Source organism: Salvelinus fontinalis, chromosome 24, assembly GCF_029448725.1.
Source record: "Salvelinus fontinalis isolate EN_2023a chromosome 24, ASM2944872v1, whole genome shotgun sequence".
Taxonomy (NCBI): Eukaryota; Metazoa; Chordata; class Actinopteri; order Salmoniformes; family Salmonidae; genus Salvelinus; species Salvelinus fontinalis.
In genome coordinates this window covers 25,657,463-25,671,957 of record NC_074688.1, presented here as the reverse complement: position 1 = coordinate 25,671,957, position 14,495 = coordinate 25,657,463, and the positions used below count along the sequence as shown (strand labels likewise).

The 14,495-nt window shown below is 39.4% G+C and overlaps 1 protein-coding gene across 1 annotated transcript in view; it reads left to right on the top strand.

Annotated features, from left to right (window-relative positions):
* The window catches only part of LOC129822588 (flotillin-2), a 45,030-nt gene that overhangs the window by 11,681 nt on the left and 18,854 nt on the right, over positions 1-14,495 (top strand). Inside the window, exons 2-4 of the mRNA XM_055880934.1 lie at positions 5,063-5,144; positions 11,970-12,060; positions 14,033-14,156. Of these exons, the coding sequence (XP_055736909.1) occupies positions 5,063-5,144; positions 11,970-12,060; positions 14,033-14,156 (297 nt within the window). The remainder of the gene's footprint in view (positions 1-5,062; positions 5,145-11,969; positions 12,061-14,032; positions 14,157-14,495) is intronic.

Genomic DNA, 14,495 nt, shown 5'->3' with positions numbered 1-14,495 from the left:
AACCATTCCAGTGTTTTTTTTTTTTTTTTTTAGTTTTTTTTTTACTTGCTGTGTTGTACTCACTTCGCCTCCATGGCCTTTTTATATTTTTATTTATTTATACATATATCTGTTTGCCTTCACCTCCCTTATCTCACCTCACTTGCTCACATTGTATATAGACTTATTTTTTTTTTCACTGTATTATTGACTATATGTTTGTTTTTACTCCATGTGTAACTATGTGTTGTTGTATGTGTCGAACTGCTTTGCTTTATCTTGGCCAGGTCGCAATTGTAAATGAGAACGTGTTCTCAATTTGCCTACCTGGTTAAATAAAGGTTAAAAAAAAAAAAAAAAAAAAAAAAAAAATGAACTGACATGTTGTCCACCCAATCAAAGGATCTGAGAATTAATCTAGTACTGAAAGTATAAACTAATGCTAGCTAGCACAGCATAAAATGTGGTGAGTAGTTGACTTGGAGAGAAAGACAGTTGCTAAACAGTTTTGAACAAATGTATTTCTTCCAAAATTTAAGGAGACGCAAGAGAGCGCTAGCTATATCTGGTTGAATTTTTTTTTAAATGTTCATTTAGCTAGCTGAATGCCACCAGCTAGTTTAGCCTATTCAAACACCTGGCTCAAACAGAGAGGGATGTTATGTTAGCTAGCTGGCTATGGCTATCCAAAATTGGAACTCTTAACAAGTCAAGGTAAGCTTTTGGTTTAATAAATGTATTGCCCCCGGGGCCTGCCGTTGTAACTTAACTTCTTCTGGCTGCAAGCCCGACGTCGGTACACTTATGACAACAGCCAGCTCAAGTGCAGGGCGCGAAATTCAAAATGTATATTTTTTAAAATATTTAACTTTCACACATTAACAAGTCCAATAACGCAAATGAAAGGTACACATCTTGTGAATCCAGCCAACATGTCCTATTTTTAAAATGTTTTACAGCGAAAACAGCACATATATTTATGTTAGCTCACCACCAAATACAAAAAAAGGACAGACATTTTTCACAGCACACGTAGCATGCACAAAGCCAACCTAACTAACCAAGAACCAACCAAACTAACCAACAAATAACTTCATCAGATGACAGTCTTATAACATGTTATACAATAAATCTATGTTTTGTTCGAAAAATTTGCATATTTCAGGTATAAATCATAGTTTACATTGCAGCTACAATCAGAAATTGCACCGAAAGCAGCCATAATAATTACAGACACCAACGTCAATTACCTAAATACTCATCATAAAACATTTCTGAAAAATACATAGGGTACAGCAAATGAAAGACAGGCATCTTGTGATTCCAGCCAATATTTCTGATTTATTAAGTGTTTTACAGCGGAAACACAATATAGCGTTATATTAGCTTACCACAATAGCCAGAAAGACAAGCCATTTCCCAGTAGCAAAAGTTAGCGATCGTAACAAACCAGTAAAAGATATATATTTTTTGACTAACCTTGATATTCTTCATCAGATGACAGTCCTATAACATCAGGTTATACATATACTTATGTTTTGTTCGAAAATGTGCATATTTGGAGCTGAAATCAGTGGTTACACATTGTGCTAACTTAGCTACTTTTTCCACAACGTCTAAACAGCAAAGATATTTTTCTGACACTTTTTCTGACACACATATTCTGACCAAATAGCTATTCATAAACATAACTAAAAAATACATGTTGTATAGGAAATGATAGATCCATTAGTTCTTAATGAAATCGCAGTGTTAGAATTCTAAAAAATAACTTCATTACGACATCCAGCTTCGGTATAGCTAGAGTACCCCAAAGTTGGGCGCCGGCGACTAGTTCACATGCACGACAGATATATGAAATAGCATCATAAAATGTTTCTTTTGTTGATCTTCCATCAGAATGTTGGACAAGGTGTCCTTGTCAAGAACAATCGTCAAGAACAATCGTTGTTTGGATTTAGAACGTCCATTTTCCCTCTTGAATTAGCAAGCACACTAGCCAAGTGGCACGACGCTCTCCATGTCAACAAACGGAAGAGAACGGAACACGGCAAAACTCCCCCAAAAAATTCACTAATCTGATGAAACTATATTGAAAAAACATACTTTACGATGATATGGTCACATGTATCAAATAAAATCAAAGTCGGAGATATTAGTCGCCTATAACGGCAGCTAAACAGAAGGCAAATCCAAGTCCCTCTTCGCGCTCTCCATAAAACAAGAAATGGGGGACACGTCATACAAAGAGCTTGTATTCCACTTCAGACCAAGATAAACACTACATTTCTTCTCTCACCGCCTCTTGACATCCAGGGGAAGGTCTACGAAGTGCACATATACTAATACGTATCATGACCATTTATAGGCAGGAAATAGAACAGAGCCTCGATTTCAGACTTTCCACTTCCTGGTCAGGAAGTTTGTGCCAAATTAGTTCTGTTTGACTCACAGATATAATTCAAACGGTTTTAGAAACTAGAGAGTGTTTTCTATCCAATAGTAATAATAATATGCATATTGTACGAGCAAGAATTGAGTACGAGGCCGTTTGAAATGGGCACCTTTTATCTGGCTACTCAATACTGTCCCTGCAGCCCAAACAGGTTAAACTGCGTTCTGACTGTACACTACTGCATGATTGTAGCGGGTTTACTAACCCATTAGTTCCAGTAGCTATGTTGACTGTGAGGTGACAATGATATAGGCTCTGCGTAGTGGTTAGCAATCATGATATGGTTTGGCTTGAAAGGTTTTTTCGCCCGGTCACAGACAGCTTATCTGTGGTGCACTTAAGTCCACAAGCGAAGGGAAAAGGTGAGAGGAGGAGAGCGAGTATATGGTTACGAGATGGAATGATATATATAAAGGAGCAAAGTGATCATGCTCTTTTTATATGGCTGCTATGAAAGTGAACTGTGTTTGCGTGTAATCAGGGGTGTATTCATTCCAATTCTGTTGAAAAATGCTTCTTAAACGAATGCAAAAGGAATGGGGATAAACATACTTGAATTTGTCCAATGAACTAATTTGCCAATTTTGGACTAGTGATTACACCGTAGATCAGCTAGATGCAGGCAAGAATGTGCAATGAGGTATTGAATGTGTCACTGTCTGTCACCTTGATTACTCAATTCTCTCGACCTGTGCACCTAGATTGTAGGTTGTTGCTAGCTTGTAGCAACCTCATGGTGGGTACAGGGGAAACTTTAGTATCATGCAGTAGCCTAAACCTATCAATGTTACATTGAGCTGGGTGAATGGAATACGAATGAGTCATCCAATATACTGTAATAGAAATGTCCATGCTCATAAAAAAACAAACAAATAATCATCATCTTAAGCGGCACCGACCGCCACTGGTATGGTATGTATTAATTTGTGGATGTCCATCACCCAATTCATGATATGTTACGAATTACAATTTGTATTATATGTTATGAATTTGCAAAATATATTGTTATACAATACATTATGATTTTGAAAAACGTACAATATGTTAATAATTCTAGCTAGGTGGCTAACTTTAGTTCGGCTATGGGTTAGCTCGGCTAGCTCGGCTGAGCAGCTAACCGATCGCTGCAGCTGTACATAGTCCATCTGTAAACAGCCCACTCAATTTACCTACCTCATCCCCTTACTGTTTTTATTTATTTACTTTTCTGCTCTTTTGCACACCAGTATCTCTACTTGCACATGATCATCTGATGATTTATCACTCCAGTGTTAATCTGCTAAATTGTAATTATTCGCTCCTATGGCCTATTTATTGCCTACCTCCTCGTGCCTTTTGCACACAATGTATATAGACTTTTAGACTTTTCCTACTGTGTTATTGACTTGTTTATTGTTTACTCCATGTGTAACTCTGTGTTGTCTGTTCACACTGCTATGCTTTATCTTGGCCAGGTCGCAGTTGTAAATGAGAACTTGTTCTCAACTAGCCTACCTGGTTAAATAAAGGTGAAAAAGGGTCAGGGTTAACTAAAAGGGTTAATGTTAGGGTTAGCTAACATGCTAAGAGGTTGCAAAGTAGCTAAATGTATTAAGTAGTTGAAAAGTTGCTAATTAGCTAACATGCTCATGTCAGTGATGAGATTTGAACTCGCAACAATAAATCGCAAACAATTCACACAATGAAGTTATGAAACAGTGAATGTGCACAAGTTGGCTGGAGAGTGCGCATTCTGGAGAGAGAAGTGCGTTGTGCATTGTCAATCTGACGTCTGCATTGGCCATGCAGCATTTACGGTGATATGGCCTCAGCATAAGTCAGGGTATTCATACTTCTTGCACTTCACATAGCAGTGCAGAGCTGTTGTCAAGTAAGTGAATGTGTGTTTATACAAGATCTACCGCCCCCACCTACCAATAACCAATCATGTCAATGTGGAGCTATACAGAGCCCTCCGCATTGTTACAACATTTGGGAGGAGCATTGCAATACTGTACAGAGCTCGAATTGGACTCTGCATTCCTCTGGAGAATCCGCAATTGTGTCAGACCCTCAATATGGAGCCTCCGCCCACATTTTCGGATCAAGCTTAAATTGGCTTTTAGTCTAGGCCCCCGCAATGGATTAGTTCACTGAGATCGGCACACATATGTGTTTTAGTCAAGCGGTAACACAATCTCGGTCAAACAAACAGCCTAATGACCAAACACTCGACCAGTCGACTAGTTGGGGTCAGCCCTAAGCTAAATGATACCGACACTTGTATATTTTGATTGGTTTTGTTACTACATCCTTAGCTATATATACTGTAATAAGATCCTCACTTAGCTTCCAAGGCCAAGGGATTTCTGAGCTTGCAGGGAAATTATACACAAGGCTAGGTAATCATGTAGGCTACCCTTATAGAAGTTTATGAGTAGCCTATACCTAAACATTTTACTTTTGGCCCTGTAGTAACATAGCTAGTGCAGGGCAGCGAGACAAAGGACTTGTTGTGCTAACAACCTAAGAAGGTCTCGGACAAGTGTGTCAACTGAGTATCAATAATGAATGCTGATGAATGATGAGTTCTTTCCCCAATGGAAATCTTGTGCCACTGACTCACGCCTTGTCTGTTTCATTTTTCAGGTGCCTGTTGTGGCTCAGATGAGAAGACCTACATGGTGGGGGGCTGGGCCTGGGCCTGGTGGCTCATCACTGACATTCAAAGGTGAAACCATTGATGATGGCATAGACTGATAGATGAAGACAATTCTATCAGCAGTTATGGGTTGTTTTGCTAATGGTCTGGAGGAGGCTTGTTTTATTTCTTCAATGGCTAAATAATCCTACACGTTTCCATACAAATACTAAACTGGATAAAAGGGCTTCCTGAGGTTTAGTAACCCACTATTATTTATGAACACGACTCCAACAGGTTATCCAACATTTTAGATTTCCACAATGATAGCCTATAATTCACTAATCACATCCATCTGCGGCCTGACAATCAGCCAGGAGGCGTGCGTGGAAGACTATTTTATTCTGTGCCACACTTTACTTACTGACCTACATTGTGTTAATGAGTTCTGGATGTTTCAAATGGAAACACTGCAAAGGATACTTAGCCTCACCTTCTTAAACTACAGTACACATTAGAGGTCGACCGATTATGATTTTTCAACGCCGATACCGATTTATTGGAGGACAAAAAAAGCCGATACCAATTAATCGGGCGATTTATTAAAAAAAAAATATATATATATATATATATCTCATACACACACACATTTTTGTAATAATGACAATTGCAACAAATAAACAATGAACACTTTTATTTTAACTTAATATAATACATAAATAAAATCAATTTAGTCTCAAATAACATGAGAACATATGTTAAAACGAACCACCAGCTTTCATGGGTCTTCAATATTCCCAGTTAAGAAGTTTTAGGTTGTGCAGAAAGCAGAGCTTGTCTGCATGGTCCCCTGTCAGTCTGCTCCTCCGCGAAACACATACCTTATTTGAAGTAGATCAAGACATTCTCTATGGAAGACATGAACGGTAAAATAACGAAGGAACCCCTTTCAAGTTCAGCCGCAAGTTATTACAGGAATTATAACGAGTCGACTATTTCTCTCTAAACCATATACCTTTGGCTAATCCGGAAACTATCACCTCGGAAACAAAACGTTTATTCCGTTATGTATTTTATCTAACGGGTAGCATCCATGAGTCTAAATATTCCTGTTACATTGCACAACCTTCAATGTTATGTCATAATTACGTAAAATTCGGGCAAATTAGTTCGCAAAGAGCCAGGCGGCCCAAACTGTTGCATATACCCTGACTCTGTGTGCAATGAACGCAAGAGAAATGACACAATTTCACCTGGTTAATATTGCCTGCTAACCTAGATTTTTTTTAGCTAAATATGCAGGTTTAAAAATATATACTTGTGTATTGATTTTAAGAAAGGCATTACTGTTTATGGTTAAGTACACATTGGAGCAATGACAGTCATTGATTGATTGTTTTTTATAAGATAAGTTTAATGCTAGCTAGCAATTTACCTTAGCTTACTGCATTCGCGTAACAGGCCGGCTCCTCGTGGAGTGCAATGTAATCAGGTGTTAGAGCATTGGACTAGTTAACTGTAAGGTTGCAAGATTGGTTCCCTCGAGCTAACAAGGTTAAAAATCTGTCGTTCTGCCCCTGAACGATGCAGAACGTTCCTAGGCCGTCATTGAAAATAAGAATGTGTTCTTAATAAACAGGGGACAGCAGCTAACCTACAGTGAAAAGGGTAAGAATTGTGCCAAGTGACACACGGGAAAGAAGGCAGAAGAGTGAATGTGCACTAGAGGTCAAGTTTTCAAAACAATCGGAAATCGGTACGGTATTGTCGGGGGCAATTTTTTTTTTTTACACCTTTATTTAATCTTTATTTAACTAGGCAAGTCAGTTAACCTGTCTAGGATCAGCGTGCCGCTAGCGCCACCCCCCCCCCCCCCCCCCCCCCACTGAAAAACCAGTGCCGCGAAATTCAAAAAATATATTTTTTTAAAATATTTAACTTTCACACATTAAAGTCCAATACAGCTAATGAAAGACACAGATCTTGTGAATCCAGTCAACATGTCCGATTTTTAAAATGTTTTACAGGGAAGACACAATATGTAAAGATGTACATCTATTACCTAAAAACACATTAGCATAATCCACCATCTTTTATTTGTCCACCAACACCAGTAGCCATCACCAATTCGGCTAAACTAAGATATTTATAGCCCCTAACCAACAAAAAAACTCATTAGATGACAGTCTGATAACATATTTATGGTATGGGATAGGTTTTGTTAGAAAAAAGTGCATATTTCAGGTAGATGGCATAGGTTACAATTGCACCCACCGTCACAAATGGAATAGAAAAACTACTTAGAGCAACGTGTTTACCTACTTACTAATCATCAAACATTTCGTAAAAATACACAGCATACACGAATCGAAAGACACAGATCCTGTGAATACAGACAATATTTCAGATTTTCTAAGTGTCTTACAGCGAAAACACAATAAATCGTTATATTAGCATAGCACATAGCACATAGCAGCCCAGTATTGATTCTAGCCAAAGTGAGCGATAAAAGTCAACATCGCCAACAGATATTAATTTTTTCACTAACCTTCTCAGAATTCTTCCGAGGACACTCCTGTAACATCATATTACACAATCCATATAGAGTTTGATCGCAAATGTTTATATTTAGCCACCAAAATCATGGTTAGACAATGTGAAATGTAGACAAGCTGGTCAGAAAAAGTCCTTGCGCCACTTAGACAGTGATCTACTCTTATACATAAATACTCATAAACGTGACTAAAAAATATAGGGTGGACAGGGATTGATAGACAATTTAATTCTTAATACAATTGCGGAATTACATTTTTTAATTTATCCTTACTTTTCAATACAGTTTGCGCCAAGCGAAGCTACGTCAAAAAACATGGCGTCCTAAGCCACTAACATTTTTCGACAGAAACACGATTTATCATAATAAAAATGTCCTACTTTGAGCTGTTCTTCCATCAGTATCTTGGGCAAAGGATCCTTTCTTGGGAGTAATCGTCTTTTGGTGGAAAGCTGTCCTCTTGCCATGTGGAAATGCCAACTGCGTTCGGGATGAACTGAAAAGCGTGCCCAGCTATTCACATCGTTTCAAAAATAAATGTCCCAAAATCGCACTAAACGGATATAAATTGCTATAAAACGCTTTAAATTAACTACCTTATGATGTTTTTAACTCCTATAACGAGTGAAAAGATGACCGGAGAAATATAACAGGCTAAACTAACGCTTGGAACAGGAGCGGGTCGGTGTCCAGCACGCGCGTTACGCACCAAGGAAAGACTTGCTAGCTACAGGGTTTTTTAATTTATAGGGCCTGTGAACGCGCAATCGACCCCATTGGAATCGTCATCACGTAAAGGCATCCAGGGGAAGACGTAAGAAGTGTCCGTATAGTCATAGCAATAACAGTGCCCTTTTAACTGACTTCAGAACAGTGGCCAACATTTCTGAAATCTGACTCCATGTCAGGGAAATTGCTGTAGAATGGGCTCTGTTCCACTTAGAGACAAAATTTCAACTCCTATAGAAACTATAGACTGTTTTCTATCCAATAATAATAATAATATGCATATTGTACGATCAAGGATTTTGTGGGAAGCCGTTTCAAAAATTACCCAATTAGCATAAATAGTCTAAACAGCGCCCCCATCCCCAACAGGTTAACTTCTTACGTCTGAAATCCCGAAAACGGGATCGATATGACAACAGCCAGTGAAAGTGCAGGGCGCCAAATTCAAACAGAAATCTCATAATTAAAATTCCTCAAACATACAAGTATTTTACACCATTTGTTTTTTTGTTTAAAAAAAACAATTTTTTCCCCCTTTTCTCCCCAATTTTTGTGGTATCCAATCGCTAGTAATTACTACCTTGTCTCATCGCTACAACTCCCGTACGGGCTCGGGAGAGACGAAGGTCGAAAGCCATGCGTCCTCCGAAGCACAACTCAACCAAGCCGCACTGCTTCTTAACACAGCGCGCCTCCAACCCGGAAGCCAGCCGCACCAATGTGTCGGAGGAAACACCGTGTACCTGGCCCCCTTGGTTAGCGCGCACTGCGCCCGGCCCGCCACAGGAGTCGCTGGGGAGCGATGAGACAAGGATATCCCTACCGGCCAAACCCTCCCTAACCCGGACGACGCTATGCCAATTGTGCGTCGCCCCACGGACCTCCCGGTCGCGGCCGGCTGCGACAGAGCCTGGGCGCGAACCCAGAGACTCTGGTGGCGCAGCTAGCACTGCGATGCAGTGCCCTAGACCACTGCGCCACCCGGGAGGCCCTTTTTACACCAATTTAAAGATAAACTTGTTGTTAATCCCACCACAGTGTTCGATATCAAAAAGGCTTTACGACGAAAGCACACCAAACGATTATGTTCTAGTCATACATCAAACGATGTATAGAATCAATCTTTAGGATGTTGTTAACCTCTACCGAGTACCTAACCCGGATTCGGGAGCACCCCCCACCCCCCCCCCCACACTGATTAGCATCGTTAGCATAGCGTCACAATTAAATAGTAGCATCTAAATATCATTAAATCACAAGTCCAAGACACCCAATGAAAGACACAGATCTTGTGAATAAAGCCACCATTTCAGATTTTTTAAATGTTTTACAGGGAAGACACAATATGTAAATCTATTAGCTAAACATGTTAGCAAAAGACACCATTTTTTTACTCCAACAGTTTTTTCCTGCGTCAGTAGCTATCACTAATTCGACTAAATGAAAATATATATAGCCACTAACCAACAAACAAATTCATAAGATGACAGTCTGATAACATATTTATGGTATAGCATAGTTTTTTTTTTTTAAATGTGCATTTTTCAGGTATAAATCACAGTTCTACATTGCAGCTGCAATCTGATATAGTGCTGATGCAGCCAGAACAATTACAGAGACCAACGTCATATAACTAATTACTTGTCTTAAAACATTTCAGAAAAAATACACAGCGTACAGATATTGAAAGCCCAACATCTGGTGAATCCAAACAATATTTCAGATTTATTAAATGTTTTATAGCGAAAACAAAATGTAGCGCTAAATTAGCATAGCCACGCCAGCCAGAACCAGCTGGGCGCGCCCGACCAGTTCACATGCACGACAGATATATGAAATAACATCGTAAATTGGGTCTTACTATTGCTGATCTTTCATCAGAATGTTGATAAAGGTGTCCTTAGTCCTGATGAGTCGTTCAATCCATTCACAATGGCAACTTTCCCTCTTCATTTAGCATAGGTAATGGTCGACTAGCACGGTTCTGTCCAAAGTTAAAAAACTCACAGAACGGAACACGGCAAAACTCCCGAAAAAATTCAAATAATCTGATTAAACTATATTGAAAAAACATACATTAAGATGATATGGTCACATGTATCAAACAAACTTCGAGACGGAGATAGTTTTCATCCGTAACGGCAGCATAACAAAAGACAATTGCACCTCTAAAACGCGCGTTTCAGAGAACCGGAAGTTGTCGGTCACGCTAAAGAAATAGGTCTTATTTCACGTCAGTACAAGATAAACAAAAAATTTCTCCTCTGACGTCTTCCTGACACCCAGAGGAAGACGAATGAAGTGTGTTTCGGGTCATAGGTGGCGTGACCATATATAGGCAGAGCGTTGAAGCGAGCATACACATCTTGCAATCTTCTTCTTGCTCAGGGAAAGTGCTGTCAAATGACTTATGTTTCACTCAGAGACAAAATTGAAACGGTTTTAGAAACCATAGCTTGTTTTCTATCCAATGGTATTAATTATATGCATATAGTAACAGCAATAATTGAATAAGAGGCAGTTTAATCTGTAGAGGAAATTATGCTAATGCGAAAACAGCACCCCCTGTATTCTCAAGAAGTTAACATAAATCTTCAATAATGTTTCAACCAGAGAATTCCTTTGTCTTTAGAAATGTAATGGAACGCAGCTAACTCTCACGGGCGCACGCGAGACTGAGCTCATGGCACTCTGCCAGATCTCTGGTTGAAATAGCTCTCATTCTCTCCCCCTTCACAGTAGAAGCCTCAAACAAGGTTCTAAAGACTGTTGACATCTAGTGTAAGCCTTAGGAAGTGCAATCGGACCAAATGTACACTATCTTGGATAGGCAAAGAGTTGAAAAACGACAAACCTCAGATTTCCCACTTCCTGGTTGGATTTTCTTCTCAGGTTTTTGCCTGCCATATGAGTTCTGTTATACTCAGACATCATTCAAACCACTTTAGAAGCTTCAGAGTGTTTTCTACCCAAATCTACTAATAATATGCATATCTTAGCTTCTGGGCCTGAGTAGCAGGCAGTTTACTCTGGGCACCTTATTCATCCAAGCTACTCAATACTGCCCCCCAGCCATAAGAAGTTAACTGACTGTAAGGCATTATCCCCTGGGTTTACATGAAAGCATGCAATGTTTAGGTTCTCTTCAGGTTATATTTGTCAGGTTTGCTCAATAGCCAGTAACTAGTCTCTAGTCGTTTTGGCCGTGTGTCAAGGAAGTGTGTGGCAATAGAGGTAATAAATCTCCAGAAACAATAAACGTTCCACTATAGAAATATTCCATGTCTGAAATGTCGCCGATGTGAAACTACTCATGTGACTTCCCAATAATATTTATTCAATGATGAGATAAGATATTTCAGCTGAGCCTCAATTATCCCATTACTTCTGCTACAGATTTTGTCAGTGACAACATTGTAACATAATACTGAGCTTTTTTTCTCCTCTGCCTGTTAACTTCAGGATTGGTGGGTCCTTGCATCCATAGCTGTATGAATTTGAGTGGTTGCATTTCTACAGCCCCATCGCATACCTTTTTACCCAAACAGTGGGAAGAGAACGTGTTATTGTTTGAACTGCAGGTTACCCCTTTAAGGTCTGCATTACTTAAAATACTGTTTTTCCTCAAACAGGATTACACTGGAGATTATGACACTCCAACCTAAGTGTGAGGATGTTGAGACTGCTGAAGGGGTCGCCATCACTGTCACTGGGGTGGCACAGGTAAATAATACAATGCTGGAAAGAGACCAGTTACCACCATGACATGCCTCTGTCGTTTGTCTCACAAAATGCGTTGTCAGTGAAAACAGTGACAAAGTATAATTTTGTCAATTGTATCGAATTGACAACATTGAATTGGAAAATACCGTTGAAGTCGGATGTTTACATACACTTAGGTTGGAGTCATTGAAACTCGTTTTTCAACCACCCCACAAATTTCTTGTTAACAAACTATAGTTTTGGCAAGTCGGTTAGGGCGTCTACTTTGTGCATGACACAAGTCATTTTTCCAACAATTGTTTACAGACAGATTATTTCACTTATAATTCACTGTATCAAATTCCAGTGGGTCAGAAGTTTACATACATGAAGTTGACTGTGCCTTTAAATAGCTTGGAAAATTCCAGAAAATTATGTCATGGCTTTAGAAGCTTCTGACAGGCTAATTGACATAATTTGAGTCAATTGGAGGTGTACATTTGGATGTATTTCAAGGTCAAACTCGGTGCCTCTTTGCTTGACATCATGGGAAAATCTAAAGAAATCAGCCAAGACCTCAGAAAAAAAATTGTAGACCTCCACAAGTCTGGTTCATCCTTGGGAACAATTTCCAAACACCTGAAGGTACCACGTTCATCTGTACAAACAATAGTACGCAAGTATAAACACTATGGGACCACACAGCTGTCATACCGCTCAGGAAGGAGACGTGTTCTGTCTCCTAGAGATGAACGTGCTTTGGTGCGAAAAGTGCAAATCAATCCCAGAACAACAGCAAAGGACCTTGTGAAGATGCTGGAGGAAATGGGTACAAAAGTATCCACAGTAAAACAAGTACTATATCGACGTAACTTGAAAGGCCGCTCAGCAAGGAAGAAGCCACTGCTCCAAAACCGCCATAAAAAAAGCCAGACTACGGTTTGCAACTGCACATGGGGACAATGATCGTACTTTTTGGAGAAATGTTCTCTGGTCTGATGAAACAAAAATAGAGCTGTTTGGCCATAATGACCATCGTTATGTTTAGAGGAAAAAGGCGGAGGCTTGCAAGCCGAAGAACACCATCTCAACCGTGAAGCACGGGGGTGGCAGCATCATGTTGTAGGGGTGCTTTGCTGCAGGAGGGACTGGTGCACTTCACAAAATAAATGGTGTCATGAGTTATGAAAATTATGTGGATGTATTGAAGCAACATCTCAAGACATCATTCAGGAAGTTAAAGCTTGGTCGCAAATGGGTCTTCCAAATGGACAATGACCCCAAGCATACTTCCAAAGTTGTGACAAAATGGCTTAAGGACAACAGTCAAGGTATTGGAGTGGCCATCACAAAGCCCTGACCTCAATCCTATAGAAAAAGAGTGTGCGAGCAAGGAGGCCTACATACCTGACTCAGTTACACCATCTCTGTCAGGAGGAATGGGCCAAAATTCACCCAACTTATTGTGGAAGGCTACCTGTAACGTTTGACCCAAGTTAAACCATTTAAAGGCAATGCTACCAAATACTAATTGAGTGTATGTAAACTTCTGACCCACTGGGAATGTGATGAAAGAAATAAAAGCTGAAATAAATCATTCTCTCTACTATTATTCTGACATTTCACATTCTTAAAATAAAGTTTTGATCCTAACTGACCTAAGACAAGACATTTTTACCAGGTTTAAATTTCAGGAATTGTGAAAAAACGAGTTTAAATGTGTTAGGCTAAGGTGTATGTAAACTCACGACTTCAACTGTTTGTCTTATTTATAACTTTAACTGTTATTGATTTAATATCTCATTGTGGCATACCAGTTTACAAGTGCTGCAGTAGCTACTCCATGTACTGTAAGCTCTTCATGTAAACCAAGGACTAAATCCTTGTGTAAACTAACTTATAGCCATAGATCAAGTTAAAGCACAGTGATTCATATTTGCGCATGCAACCAGGCCACAGTCTGTCTTTCTAACCCTCTCCATATTTTCTCCAGATCAAAGTGATGACAGATCATGATCTTTTGGCAATTGCTTGCGAGCAGTTTTTGGGCAAATCCGTCCCCGAAATCAAAGGAGTGGTTTTGCAAACCTTGGAGGGGCATTTACGCTCAATTCTAGGTAAGGAGAATCTTTCCAAAGTGAAAATGATCTTTGTCTGTTATGGTCATCTGTTGATTTCAGCGTTGTTCTCTGTTAGCTGATGTAAATCAGTGGCTAAACCTCATTATACAACAGGTGGGTCTAATCCTGGATGTTGATTGGTTAAAACTGCATTCTAGCCTGTGTTTATTCCACAAGTGACCACCGGCTAAATGTATGACGTTGAAATGCCTATTTACTCTGTTCCATCTCACATCAGCCCAGCCAGGCAATTTATACATTTGATATCCACTATAAAAAGCATCTAGACATTATCTCCAATTTCTTTTAGACTAGCATATATTCTCAACAGTGGAG